Genomic DNA, 14,605 nt, shown 5'->3' on the forward strand with positions numbered 1-14,605 from the left:
ATTATATCTCATTGTAGCTTCAAACACTGTAATTGTATCAAATTTTATCATATATTTTTGTGATCACTGGTGAATTAAAAGGGCATAAAAATGAAACGTGTGTGTTTGGATTCATTTGCCACTCTCCACCCAGGTGTAGTAAATGGGTACACGGTAGGAAGGGATTCTTTGAATGCTTGAGCGCCTGATAGTGGTAGCCATGCTAAAGTTGGGGTACAAAATGCAGCACTTAGAAACAATAAAATAAAAAAATAAATATATAAATGTTGCATATTAATATATTACTGTTGCAATGTTCATACTACCATACATTTTAAAATACATTTTAAAATAGATTCTGAAGCAAATACACAAGCTTGATGCTTGTCTTTATGTATGACTGGAGTATGTTCTTGGATGCTGAATTCTCAATCTTTTTGTGAATTGAAAATCCTTGGAACAGTCAATTCAAAGCAAAGTTTGCTGCAGGTAAAAAAATTGATTTAATGGTCAAGTCCACCCCAGAAAAATGTTGATTTGAATCAATAGAGAAAAATCAGACAAGCACAATGCTGAAAATTTCATCAAAATCGGATGTAAAATAAGAAAGTTATGACATTTCAAAGTTTCGTTTATTTTTAACAAAATAATTAAATGAATGAACCAGTTACATCCAAATGAGAGAGTCGATGACGTCACTCACTATTTCTTTTGTTTTTTTATTGTTTGAATTAAACAATATTTCAATATTTACGAATTTGACGATTAGGATCTCCTTGCCTGAAGCACAAGATGTTAAAATAATGGAATTCCACGTGTTCAGGGAGGAATGAAACTTCATTCATATGACAAGAAAATAAAAATATTTCATATTTCACATAATAAAATACAAAAGAAATAGTGATTGATGTCATCAGTTCTGTCATTTGAATACCGACCGACCTGTGCATACCACCCTTTTGTAAAATGAAGCAAAACTTTAAAATGTCATAACTTTATTTTACATCCGATTTTGATGAAATTTTCAGTGTTATGCTTGTTGAATTTTTCTCTTTATTCAAATCAAGATTTTGTTGGGGGGACTTGTCCTTTAAAGACAGAAAATTTTGGTTATCTTATTTTGTACGAGAGCGTATACCAGTATTTTTATAAAGTCATGCATCATTAACAGCTTCATGGCAGAGAGAGAGAGAGAGATACCAAAAGAGCTGGAGAGAACGAATTATAGAGACAAGAGAGCTTGAAAGAGAGAAAAAACAGACAGATCTAGCCTATTTTGTTTTGCAGCCATGATTCTCAACTTTAAAGGCAGAGTCACCTGTAGAATAAAATGAGACAGAAACAAAGATTGATAGAGAAAAGGTAATAATAATAATAATAATCCGCTTTTATATAGCGCTTAATCCATCGGAACGACGTTTCTAAGCGCTTTACAGATATATTATTACCCCGGTCATCGGATTCAATCAGTCATTCCCGCACACAATGTGTGCACATCCTCCACTCCCTGGGGAGTATTCCAGTCAGTCGCCTGTGAGGCGCACACAATACTGGTCAAGCTACAATGAAAATAAATAAATAAATAAATGAAAATGAAGCTGCAATTAGGAGCAATGATAGGGAAATATTTCTCATTCACAAGTAGGTCTTGAATAAATGATGCAACAAACTAAAGATCACAAAAAGACCTTATATTTAGAACGTCATGATATATGCGTATGCATTGTCCGGGATACTAAACAGGAACTGAAACTTGATAATCAGGTCATAAAAATTACTATTCACTCATCCACATAACACTATCTGTTTATCAGGGCAGTTTATATTACGTGCCATTAAGCAGAGGGTAGAGTGGGGAACCCCGTTATTTTTTTTAATATTGATCAAATAAAAGCTACATATATGGTGCACTCAGAGTACCGGGTTACTCCAATTGCATACACTGCTGCTAAAAAGTTGGTGAACCCATCAAAAAATGAACATATTTTACTTAAAATGTTCCAAGTTCTGCTATGTTAATATATGACATTTTTTTTGTTCTGGGCTGGCCTAACATTGAAGGATTGCTGTTTATATTCAAGATGGAGCATGAAGGAGCAAATTTTTAAGCACAACTGTGGGCACTTCCCCTTTCTCAATTCATTTCAAAACCAAGAGTTGATTAATATAAATTAGAACCTTTGCCTGATATGGAGACTAGCTGGAAGGAAGGTTCAATCCAGAGAGTACAATCTGTCCTGGGGAAACAAAATGTCAAAACAGGAAAGAAAAAGAAGGGAAGAAGAGGGAAATTGAGTGACATCAACTTGCATTTTAACAATTAGAAAGGGAGAAAATTTGAGGGAAGTAAATGACAAAGAAGGAAATGAGCTCAATATAATTTTTTTTAAAGGAGAAAAGCCACTTGACATTTGCATGACAGATATGGATGAATTAACCACAATCAGGAATCTCTGTATTGGCTATTAAACATTACTTTCAATTTGTTTTCTTAAAAGTCAGTCTAAATCTTTGGTAAAGGTTCATCAGTATGAATCATACTCAAGTCATCATCTAATATCCAAATATGCATACTAATAGTCATTGAAAATTTGGATTTATTACTTATCTAGCGCCCTCTATCAGTGATGATCACATCTTCCTTTTATAGCTACGAGCACTTCTATCTTACATATTAAGTGATTGAATGTCAGAAGCATATTAGGCAATTTAGAGGCAAATATCATATCCTGACATTTTTAGACCATTCAATACTACAGTACAGAAATGATTTTGGTATCAAAAAAGAAAAAATCTGAGATTTTGCTTTAATCGGACAACCAATCAAAAGAAATCATGAAAAATCACCATTTCATCATATAATACACATTTTTATTTCATATCATCCATATCATAACTGATTTAGGTCATACAAATATTTGAGTCATGGAATTCTTATTAGAATGCTCCCTAGGGTGTAAAGAAGATGCATACATGTGTATGGGCATAACCAGAATAATAAATGGCTAAGAGACATTGTTGATATGTTTTGAGGACTGTATAAAAGTGGAATATTATTATCTATAGTTCAAAGTGCTCCAAAATTTGAACACTTGCATAGTGGTACAGAGATGTGTATATGAAGGACATTGCCTGATCTTAATACAAAAAATGCCTCTCTCTCATTTTCCTCTTTCTGGCCTTTTAATGTCATCATTAAAGGGAAATGAAACCTTTGGAACAAGTAGGCTTGTGTCGAAACAGAAAAATCAAAGAATAAGAACAAAGAAAGTTTGAGAAAAATCGGACAAATAATGAGAAAGTTATGAGCATTTGAATATTGCAATCTCTAATGCTATGGAGATCCTCCCATTGGCAACGCGACAAGGATGTGTGATGTCACACATGAACAACTTTCCCTTTGATGGACTATAAAATACCCTGAAAATGTGTCTTTTTGCTTTTTCGTATGGTGATACAAACTCTTTATCCATGATGTATTCTTTAAAAATCTGTATTACATGCCCTCCTATAGAAAGAATACATGTTCTACTGATAGATGTAATAAAAGAGGCAATTTAAGTGAAATATATACTAAAGTAATGGGGAGGGTTGTTCAAGAGTGACATCACACATCTTTGTCGCATTGCCAATGTGCCAATCTCCATAGCATTAGTGATATCAATATTCAAAAGCTCATAACTTTCTCATTACTTGTCCGATTTTTCTCAAACTTTCGTTGATCTGTTTCTTGGATTTTTCTGTTTTCACACAAGCTATCTTGGTCCAAAGGTTTCATTCTCCTTTAAGGAGTTTTTGCTTCTTTGATGCAGACAGATTAAAAAGAAAATAGAATGTATTGTCAAATGCCCTATCTCCATGACAAAACATAAAAAAGTCTTTGTCTAATCGGTGAATAAAAACATCAGTTTCATTCTTGACTCTGGACAAACGAAACATTTGCTATCTTTCGTCAGCTCCGAAACTTAGGACGAAACTGCTGTTCTGGGCCCTGTTTCACATAAAGGACTTGCAACTGTTGTAACTTTGCCATAATGGCAACTACCATGGTAAAAGGGCTCAGCGGTCAATCATAATCAAAGTTTCCATGGTAGTTGCCATAATGATCGACAAAGTTACAACAGTTGCAAGTCCTTTATGAAACAGGCCCCAGGTTCAACAATTTTCGACAAAGACCTCCCAGCTGTTGTTTGTCATTTGATGGGCATTTTTAATAACTTTACTGTGTTCTTGGGTATGTCATGCGTCACGGAGCAAAATCTCCACATCGATTGAATTTAAGTCCCTCCCTCCGGAGCTCTTGGCCTCTCTTTATTTCTCTCTCTCTCTCATTGGTGAATCAAAACAATAGTTTCATCCTTAACTCTGGAAAACAACATATTTTCAATTGTTCATCGGCTAATAAATTTAGGATGGAACTACTATTCTTGTTCACCAATTTTCAACAAAGACCTCAGCTGTTCTCTTCATTTTCAATACATTATGTGTGTTCTTGAATCTGCCAGTGTTGTGAAAACACCCTTCTTTCATTCCACTGGTAATACTTTCTTATCAGGCATGATATTCCCCTCCGACAAAAAAAATCTGAAAAATAGCCAATGGTTGCTCAGTCACCGCCGAAATCCGAGGCACATAGCGAAGACATCAAAAGTGATTTTTTTCAAGGTGAGTCAGCATGATAGTTTTATCATTTGAATTTAAAAAGCAGTAAAGACAACATGAGAGTTCTTGGGCGAAGGATTTCAGGTAAAAAGGGAAAAAATAAAAACATAAAAAAATGAATTAAAAAATTCTGAAAAAAAAATTGGCATTCATTCTGATTTTAATCATGCCTGTCTTGTGCGTTACATAATCACCAATGAAGTCACTCTTAACTTAGAACAGCTTTATGAAGAGGACTGCATGGTACAACCCTCTTCTATGGGGGGGGGGGGTCTGGTACTGCTATCAAGATGGATACAATAACAAAGCTTGTTTACAAATTCATATACAATTGTTGTTTGCCATGACTGGGCGAATGAAGAGTTACGTAAAAAGGTGCAAGGAAAAGATCCTATATTTCATCCTATTAGTCCATGTAAGAGGATTCTGTCTGTGACAGTATACCCACTAAAACCTTCTGATTTATCAAATTTACCACTTTAGAGAAAAAAATGGTCTATAAACTCTTGAAGACTTTTAGGAGATTTTAGAAATTTAATAAAAATAAAAATAATTATCAAAACTAAGTACTTTATTATCATTTCTTATATTAAATAAAAACATATGTTTATCTCATATTTTTTCCCCTTCCCTATGAAATCTTTGATGACATTGGTAGATTAGATGATCAATATCACTGTATCATGATACATTCCTGAATTGTCAATGGAAACACATTTGCGCTTGACTTGCACTTTTTCTTAAGTAATTTTTAGCATGCAGAAAATTCATAGTTTTTTTTATGCAGGTACATGTATGACTCTGCTGTCAATCGTCATGAGGAAGGAATTCTTTCTGGAGCTGGGAATAAAAAAAAATCAGAGACTGCTCTTTTCGATATTGACTCCCTAACATGGTCTAAGTTCACTGACCCTAAATGACTTTTGACCTTGGTCATGTGGCCTAAAACTCAGGCAGGATGTTCAGTAATATTTGATTAATCTTATGTCCAAGTTTCATGAACTAGGTCCATATACTTTCTAGGTTATGCTGTCATTTCAAAAACCTAACCTTCAGTTAAAATTTGATGTTGACGCCGCCCCCGTGTCGGAAGATTCTGAAAAGCAGCGCCTTGTAACCCCCAAAGTTTCTAAAACCTGGGGTGAAAGATCATTTGTTTACTCATCCTCTAAGCTATGGAATAGCCTCCCTCATAACATCAAACAGTGCTTGACTTCTGAAACTTTCAAAAATTACCTCAAAACATTTGTTCAATTCTTCTTAATTTCTTTTATAATTTCCTAAAAAGCGCCTTGAGCACCCTACAGAGTGGATTTGGTGCGATATAAGTCTAATAATTATTATCATTATTATTATTAGTCTCATCTGAGGCTACTTTTCATGACATACTGCCTCAATCTAAAACAATGGATAAGCTAAAGGATTTTCAAGGGCTCCTTTATGAGTTTTCAGGTCTCTTGAATTATCTTAGAACAAAATCACCCCCTGGCCCTAATGTGATTTTCCCTTGTTCTGGAGTATAAGTGACATCACAATGATGACCATGGCAAGAATGGCTGTCTGTTAGAGGGGCTAAGATAATTGATATATATCTTGACCATCACAGACTGATTGTATACCTGTACGCAAATGTTTTCAATTGTTTTCAAGAAGCTGATGATGCCTTCTGAGTCTCATGTTGCCAAGAATGTTCTATGACTATACATCACAAGTGTTGTCACCCTGATGAGTCTGGCAAGAACAACAATTTTTACATAATGTATGTCTAATCACCATGAAACTCATGATGAACACTTGACAGTGTCAGGCTCTAACTGGATACAGACTAACAACTTGAATCAATTTTCCAGAAGATGATGATGCATTCTACTGATACTGATGATGCTGAAAAAGTTCTTCTGAACATCTCAAGTGCATGTTGTCACCCTGACCAGCCTGGTAAGAACATTCATGTCATTTTGCATCGTCAGCACAGAACTCATGATGAGCGCTTGAAAGTCACAGCTAACATCTAAAATCAATGTCAAGAAGATGAAGATGTTGATGCAGCCGATACTCTTGAAGCCAAGTAGTTCCTCTGGACATCACAAGCATTGTAGTACATAGTCACATCAATGCCATCTACACATCGGACGACCCTTGCAAGAAGAACCATGTCTGATTCACTCTTTATCTCTGAGGGCATCTCACCAATAAACTGGAACATGGAACCTATTCTTGATGGGAATGGCTCAATAAGACGAGTGTTGACATGAAGGCGATGGGTTGCATTGTGTTCCGAGGCTTGTATGACAGCTAACTGTTTGACAGCATCATACTGAGTAAGCCTGTATGTATAAAAAAGTTAAATATGCATGACTTGATCGAGTCTATTCTTTAACAAAAAAAGAAGAAGAAAAAACCTTAATTCTTACTCTTAAATTATTCTTTTTGCTACTCTCCTTTTTCCCATTTCAGAATATTTATAATACCCACATTATCAAGCATGGATCTAGAAAGTGTTAGGTTATCATTTGGTTGATATTGGGCAGACCATTTTCCTTTCTATTTTATGGGGGACTTCAATTTCAAGCCAGGCCCAGACGAGGCAAAGATCAGAGCTTCAAAAGAAGACTTTGAATTATTCAAATTTCTCCAATCAAATACTATGTCACATAACTAGCTATTTTGAATAGGTCTAGTATTGATATTTGATTAGTGTTCCCAAGAAAATGTTGAAAATAAAATCAAGAAATTCCATGCATGTGAATGTTGTAAAACTGCACATTCATAACAATTAAATTCAACTTATATTAAGTTTTCTTCTTCATCTTTGTACCAGCAGACCTGAGGAAGTGATAGCTAGCCTATAGTTTTTCAGTAACATCTACAAAATAATCAATATGGTATGGTGTGAATCAGGGTGACCAGACGTCCCGTATAACGCGGGATCGTCCCATATTTTGCTCCTATGTCCCGACAAACCCTTCCCGGGACGCCTATTTGTCCCATGTTTCAGAATTTTGAACAAAGTATAGTTAAAACATTTGAAAATTGACACATTTTCATTAAATAACCAACAGATAATGAAGCAGAGACAACAATAAAATGGAATATTGTAAACTTTTGCAAGTTTGAGTCTGCTGCTGTGATTTTCTTGCTTAACCCAATACATTACAAACTGGCCTCCTTTCTGTGTGTGGCAGGCTTCTATAGCTATAGGACGGAGCAGATCCTCAATGGTGCAAACAATCTCAAGTGATAAACAGTTTTTAAGTTCCACCAAAATAATCACAAACTCGGCGGGTAATGTTTGTAAAAAAAATTGTAAGTAAATTACAGATTCTCAGATGAGGCATACTGATTTGGTGATGTTATCGGAGAAACAAGTTATTGAGTTTTCATAACTAATGTTAGATCTACCGCCGGTAGTTGTTTCAGCTTTCCTTTTTAGTCTTATTTTGATTGGTGCGAACTTGAAATGGGATGGGAGGGATGCTTGTGTATGATGCAGCAATGTTTCATTGAATTTTTAAGTTTAACAATGTTCACTATTAAATTTTATTCATTTCTTAAACTTTCTATTTCTATTATTTTATTCATTTCTAAAACATTCTATTTCTAAAAAACATTCTATTTCAATTCTAAATTTAGAATAGAATTAGAATGTTTTAGAAATGAATAAAATTTAATAGTTTAGAATCACCACATATGATATTTGTTTTAGATTATGGGATTTTTGTTTGTATTAAATTTGTACTTTTTTCTTTCTATCTTTTATATCCTTTTTCCTTCATCATTCTATCCTTCATCTTTGCCCCCTTTTTGTTCCATCTATCTTTATTCCTTATGTCTTTCCTAATCCTTTATCTCTGTTCATTTTTCTTTCTTTCCTTCTTTTTTTAAATTTCCTATTATTTTCCCTTCATTTTTTCTTTCCTTAGAATTTTCTTTGCTTCCTTCTCCCTTTTATTTTCGTTCTTTCTCACCTTCCATTATTTTCTCATTTTATCATTCTCTCTTCCCTTCATTTCCCCCCTCTCTTTCATCCTTTCTTTCATTTTTTCCTTCTAATTGCGTCCTTTATTCTTTCTTTCTTTCCCTTCCTTTCTTTCTTCCTCCCTTCCTGTTGTTCTTTCTTTGTTGTATTTCTTTCAAAGAATGAAGGAAACATTTTTCTTTTATTCGTACTTTCTTTTCCTCCTTTTTTCTTTCACACATCTTCCCTTACTTCTTTTTTTTCTTTCCTTCTTAATTCATTTCAAAGAATGACGGAAATGTTTTATTTATTATTCTATCTTTCATTTTATTCTAACATTCTTTTTTCCTTCTTTTTTTCTTTCCATTCTCATTTCATCTCTTTTCTTGCACCTTTTCAATCTCTCCTTAATTCTTTCGTTCTTCCTCCCTTCCAATTCTGTATATTTTTTTTTCTTCGCAAGTCTAACACTAAACAGTAACACCGTGTAGCCTTCTTTGTAGATTTTGTTTTTATTAAGACCTGGCTCGGTCGATTCGCTCATGCAGTGTACTTTTTGTCCCGTATTTCATTTTGTGAAATCTGGTCACCCTGGTGTGAATAACAACAGCTGTTCACTATTGAATTAGTCATTAGAAGTAGGGCCTACTGAGTAAAAAAAAAGTTAATTCAAGTTGAAGTTCTATTTCAATTTATAAAACAAAACAGACATACAATAAAAACAAAATCAATGATCAGATGGTTAGAAAAATTCACAAGTCATGGCTGACAGATCTAGTATCTTTGGACTCCCAAGCCAAGGGAGTGGTAGAGAAACAAGTTACAAATAATTCCAAGTGTTTCTCAATAAGACATTGTAACACAGAGCAGTTAAGAAATTCTTTTTTTGTGAATACAACGTTGGCCTGGAATCAACTCCCTAACGAAGTTGTCAGCAGTACATCACCAGAGGTGTTTAAAGCCAAGATCGAGGAAAGCCACCTACGTTTCGACTAAACTCATTTGCGCCCTCTCCTAACCCGGTGCATTATACCTAACGGTCCTGCACTGTACTACATCCAGATCCAGAAGGCAAATAGCAAGTCATAAACTTGTAAATGAAGTGGCCAACATCATGTGTCAATATGTGGGACTAACGTCAGGCCAGTACAGCCAGGGGCAGGGAATCGCTTCGTTAAAAGTAAAACTTAATACTATTATTTTATATTGATCATCCAATCATATCAAGCAGTCAAACTCACTTTCCCATAACTCTGACGGATTTCCCTGCCATGATGAGAGGTCCCCGTTCACGAACTTCACTCAAACGGAGAATTTCACCGTGCGGAGGCAAATTCCTCGCCATAGTAATACTTCTTGAGAGATGAACGAGATGTGTAAACGCTAGACCACGCCCCCTCAACAGCTGGAGTTACGGGACACGCCCACTTTGCGGTGGTAAAATAAGTTGATATTTTGGTGGAACTCGAGATCGGAGAGCTGAGAACAAGCCGGTTAATAGTACTCTTTGCTTTTTCAGTTGAATCAGACATAAAATAGCTTATATTTTTATGTAAAATTTAAATCACAATCTTCTGACCTATCTAATTCTTTATTGTTTTGATCTCTTACCCGGTCTTTCATTGACGAAGAAACCAAAATCTGTCTCTTTTTCCATTTTGGTTTTTAATTCTTTTACAAATTCTCATAATCCTTACGCTAAAACTGGCCACCTTCAAGTCTTTATTTCTCTCTCCATCTCTAGTATCTTGATCTGTCTCATTTGAAGTATTATTCTCAATAATTAATCGATCTTACCACCGGTTTTTATTCTCTCTCAACACAATAATAACCTTTAATTTTGCCCTCTCCTCCCCCCTCTATTTGTAATTTTTTTCCCCAAATTTCTTTCTCGATATCCCATTGCAGTAGCGGACCGTGACCCGGACGGACGAGACAAAGCATTGGGGGGGGGGGGGGCACTGCATTGTCTGTGAACAATGCTGTGCCCCCCTATGCTTTGTCTCCTCCGGGTCACGGTCCGCCACTGTCCCATTGCATGTGCCCCCTTCTCCATTCATCTCTTTTAATCTCTCATTCTTTCTCTCATAATTCTATTTTACCTCACCTTACATAATGTATTTGTATATTATTTCCCTCTCCTACTGAACCTCTAGCTCCCCGACCTCTCTCTCCCTCCCTCTATTGCCTTTCCCTCTCTCTTCCCCATCTAACCCTCTTGCTCCCTTTCTTCAAATCTCTCTCCTCATTTCCAACAATGAGTTTTTGCAACTGCAACGGGGACAAATTAAAAAAACACAGCAAATCTTTTTTAAACACCCATCAAACAAAGAACAGCTGGGAGGTCATTGTCGTAAAATGGTGAATGGGATCAGCAATTTTGCCCTAATTTTCGAAGCTGATAAAAATTACAACATATCATTTGTCTAGAGTTCATGATGAAACTGCAGTTTTGATTTACCAACATTCGACAGACTTCTTGGTTGTTCATTGTCATGAAGGGTGTTTGACAATACATGTCCTATGGTCTTGAATCCATTGTGCATCGTAGAGGAAAAAGTCACTCTTATAAGTCTATGATACAACCACAAAAGACCAGTTTAAACACCTTTATGGCGTCTTTTGGAGGTTTCCTACCAAGTACCACAGACATTAATAACACACAAAATACATGACCTAGTTTTCAAATTCATTTTATGGTGAATTTTTGAGGAAATCTTTTTGAAGAATCACATGAAGGACTATAGTTGCACAAAACCTGGGCCCTGTCTTACAGAGTTACAATTGATCCAATCAATCATAACTCTATGGAAATCCATCAGGGTCATAAATTTTTTCAACATTAAATTTGCAAAATCTTTGTAAACAAAGGAGAACACATCAAATTGTCAAGAAATCAATGGATTTATGGATATGCATTCATATCTAGAATTTTTTTTAATATGTGTTTTATATGTTGACTTTGCTGGCTTTCCATAGTTGCTATTGATCGGATCAATCATAACTCTTTGTCAGACGGGCTCCTGGACTTCACAGTTAACAAAACAACTTGGAGCAAAAGCAAGTACAAAAAACAACAACAAAGAGACAGAAAAAAAATTTGAAGGAAAGTCAATGTGCTCCAGAAGCACAAATAATTGCATGCACTTTTCCTCATTAGACAAATTGAAAAAAAAGAAATCATTGCCATGCCCTTTAGGAATATACACAGAGAAAGTTCTATAAATATCAATGTAGGCACAAACATTCCTGTGACAAAAAATGGGGGAAGGGGCAAAAAATTAACTAGTGAGTGACATGATATGCTCCTACAACATCTGCTCCGGTCTAATATCTCAGAGGGCATAGGGTTAGGATTATAATAGAGTTTTTGGTTCAGAACAATGGAGATATAAGGATAAGGGTTCATTGAGTTTTGAAGGTTAGGTTTTATGTTTGGCTTAACAAGCAGATTTTCCATCGGAGCAATTGTCAGGGAGCATAAAACCAACTAATGATCAAACTAGTAAGATTCGCTGTGCATATAATCAGAGAGATTGATTTACTGACATAAAAATTCATAAACTTTAAGATTTCTTTTATAAAAACCTTGCGTCTAGTTTACAAACTCACTTGTACTAAACAAACCAAGAATCAATCCTTAACCCTGTAACTGCTGGTTTTGTAAATCCTATAGGACTTAGTACATGGACCAGCCAGTTTCAGTAAGGAATAGTTTAAACCATAAACAAGAAATGTGAACCATGTACAAAACCATGTACAAAATGCAACAATTAGTGTTGTCAGAACATTTTTATCAAAGGAGGGGAGAGTTATTGTGCGCAAATAATGATATAACTCCTTGAAACTTTATCTGAGGAGGAGATTCCAGTGCTACTGATAACAGTTTTAAATTCAAGTTCTTCGGTACAGTTTGCAACAGGTTACAAGTGATAACAATTGCGAGGATAATTATACGCTTTGGTCTGAATCCACAAAAGTGGTTTGAAAACTATGAGTTAAACCCATGGGTTATAAAGATTTCCTGTAGAAATTAGGCTTAATTTACTGCATATTTTGAAAAATGTTCAATGCTGTTGCATGTTTTTGTCACAGTGCAAGAAACTGATGCCTGTTGGCATGGTTGAGTACACTATTTTATTCATGATTCATGAGTTCACTGCTGAACAGTAGATTCATTTATTCAACACAGAGGACTCATGACTAAAATAGCATGCTCATCCATGGCAACAGGCATCAATTTGTCGCACTTTGACAATATCTTATATCATCAGCATTGGACTTTTAAAAATCATATTATGTGGTAAATAAGCATAATTTATACAGGATATCTGCATAAACGATGGGTTCACCAGATAATTTTCAAAATAACCTTTGTGAATTCTGGCCTTTAATATTAGGCATGTAACAAGTCAGAGCCTATTTTTAACAAGAATGTTGGAGGCACTATGGGCCGAATTCACAAAGGTGGTTTTGAAAACCCACGGTTGAATCCATGGTTTATGCAGATTTCCTGTACAAATTACACTTAATTTAGCGTGTATCGGGCACATCAATTCAAAACAGTGGACTCATGAATTAAAATTGCATATCTAACCATGGTAACAGGCGTCAATTTGGTGCACTGTGACAAAAGTGCGCATCAGCATTGGTCATTTTTAATATACGTCATAAAATAAGCGTAATTTAATCAGGAAATCTGCATAATCCATGGGCTCAACCGTGGGTTTTCAAAACCACCTTTTGTGAATTCGGGCCAATGGATCTATCGCAGTGATTTTACTGTAGTCCAAATTGTTTAGTGTATTATAATGAGAAATAGTAATGAAGTGATGCTTGCAGAAATATTGCATGAAGTATGCATTTGGTAAGATGACTTACAAGGTATTATGTGCTTTTAATAAGGCTATTACTGTAACTGATAACAGATTTCTTACATTACCCAGGGAGGTATTACATGAAAGCTGTCTTCGCTGAAGTTATTCCCTGCTCGGACAATATCAGTACAATCCTTGGTATTGATTAGTTGAGCACTGGTCTCTGACTGTAGCTATGGTAACTGTTAGAGAATGAAGATTTGTAATTACTGATGGCAGCTTTCATGAAACACCCGGGGAGCATTTCATGAAACAACTAATCAGTGATGTTCACTGAATATTGTTATAGGCTACTGAAATCCTTGCATCTAAATGGCTCAGAACAAATTTGTAAGTGGTAATCTCTGACATGATACCTCATGAAATACTGATAATAACTTAGTAAAGCATTCATAGAGGAAAACAAAATTTGTGCAAAACATTTATATTTTCTGAGCATCTATCAATATTCTAATTTAATAACATTCTTCACTCACAGTGAATAGTATATCTTTCCGATGGCACAACTCTTTTCATAAATAGTATCCATAATTTCAACAAACACAATTCATTTTGTTATCATGTGCCACATACATGTACAAAACAGAGTTTTAAAACACAAGTTTTAGCACTTTAGTAATCTTTTGGTCGTCTACTATTAGCTGTAAACGTGGAGGATTTTAGAAGATTTTTAATTTCAAACCAAGGTTCACATGATATATGATTTTAATGCCCTTGGAAATCCAGTAATATTAACAACCACTTTGACTCATTTATGCTTTTCTCATCCCACATGATCATATCTTGATTTTGTCTACTAACCATTTAGCAGAAATGCCTCCTAGTCCATTTGCCATTTTGTCTATCTCCCATTTAGACTATAACCATTTCATTTTTACACCATCTTTGATGAAATGAACTGTTTATGATGCAAATTTTCATTTGAAAAAAATTGCAAAACAGGAAATACACGAGATGGAAAGTAGTCCATCTGTGTCGCGTTGCATGAAAGTTACTGTAATAGTGGCTATACCATCCGATGGTAACTTTCACAGAATCCTGATTTTGAATGACTGTTGAGATACGTTACCATGGCAGTTACCATTGGATAGCAGAGTTAATATGATAGCAACTTTTATGCATTGAGGTT

General features: G+C 35.2%; 1 protein-coding gene across 1 annotated transcript; it reads right to left on the reverse strand.

The window, feature by feature from the left end:
• Positions 1–5,925: 5,925 nt before the first annotated feature.
• LOC121419498 (CST complex subunit TEN1-like) lies at positions 5,926–9,954 on the reverse strand. The gene is made up of 2 exons (XM_041613951.1): positions 9,841–9,954; positions 5,926–6,968 (listed from the first exon to the last, which is right to left on the reverse strand). Exons 1-2 carry the CDS (start codon positions 9,942–9,944, stop codon positions 6,665–6,667), a joined length of 408 nt encoding a protein of 135 aa, XP_041469885.1. The 5' UTR covers positions 9,945–9,954; the 3' UTR covers positions 5,926–6,664.
• Between the last annotated feature and the right edge of the window lie 4,651 nt (positions 9,955–14,605).

Source organism: Lytechinus variegatus, chromosome 8 (genome assembly GCF_018143015.1).
Source record: "Lytechinus variegatus isolate NC3 chromosome 8, Lvar_3.0, whole genome shotgun sequence".
NCBI classification, from domain to species: Eukaryota; Metazoa; Echinodermata; class Echinoidea; order Temnopleuroida; family Toxopneustidae; genus Lytechinus; species Lytechinus variegatus.

Coding starts and splice junctions, on each gene's coding strand:
- LOC121419498 (XM_041613951.1), bottom strand. CDS start 9,944: ATGGCGAGGAATTTGCCTCCGCACGGTGAAATTCTCCGTTTGAGTGAA. Junction 6,969..9,840: donor TCCGTCAGAGTTATGGGAAA/GTGAGTTTGACT, acceptor TTATACATACAG/GCTTACTCAGTATGATGCTG.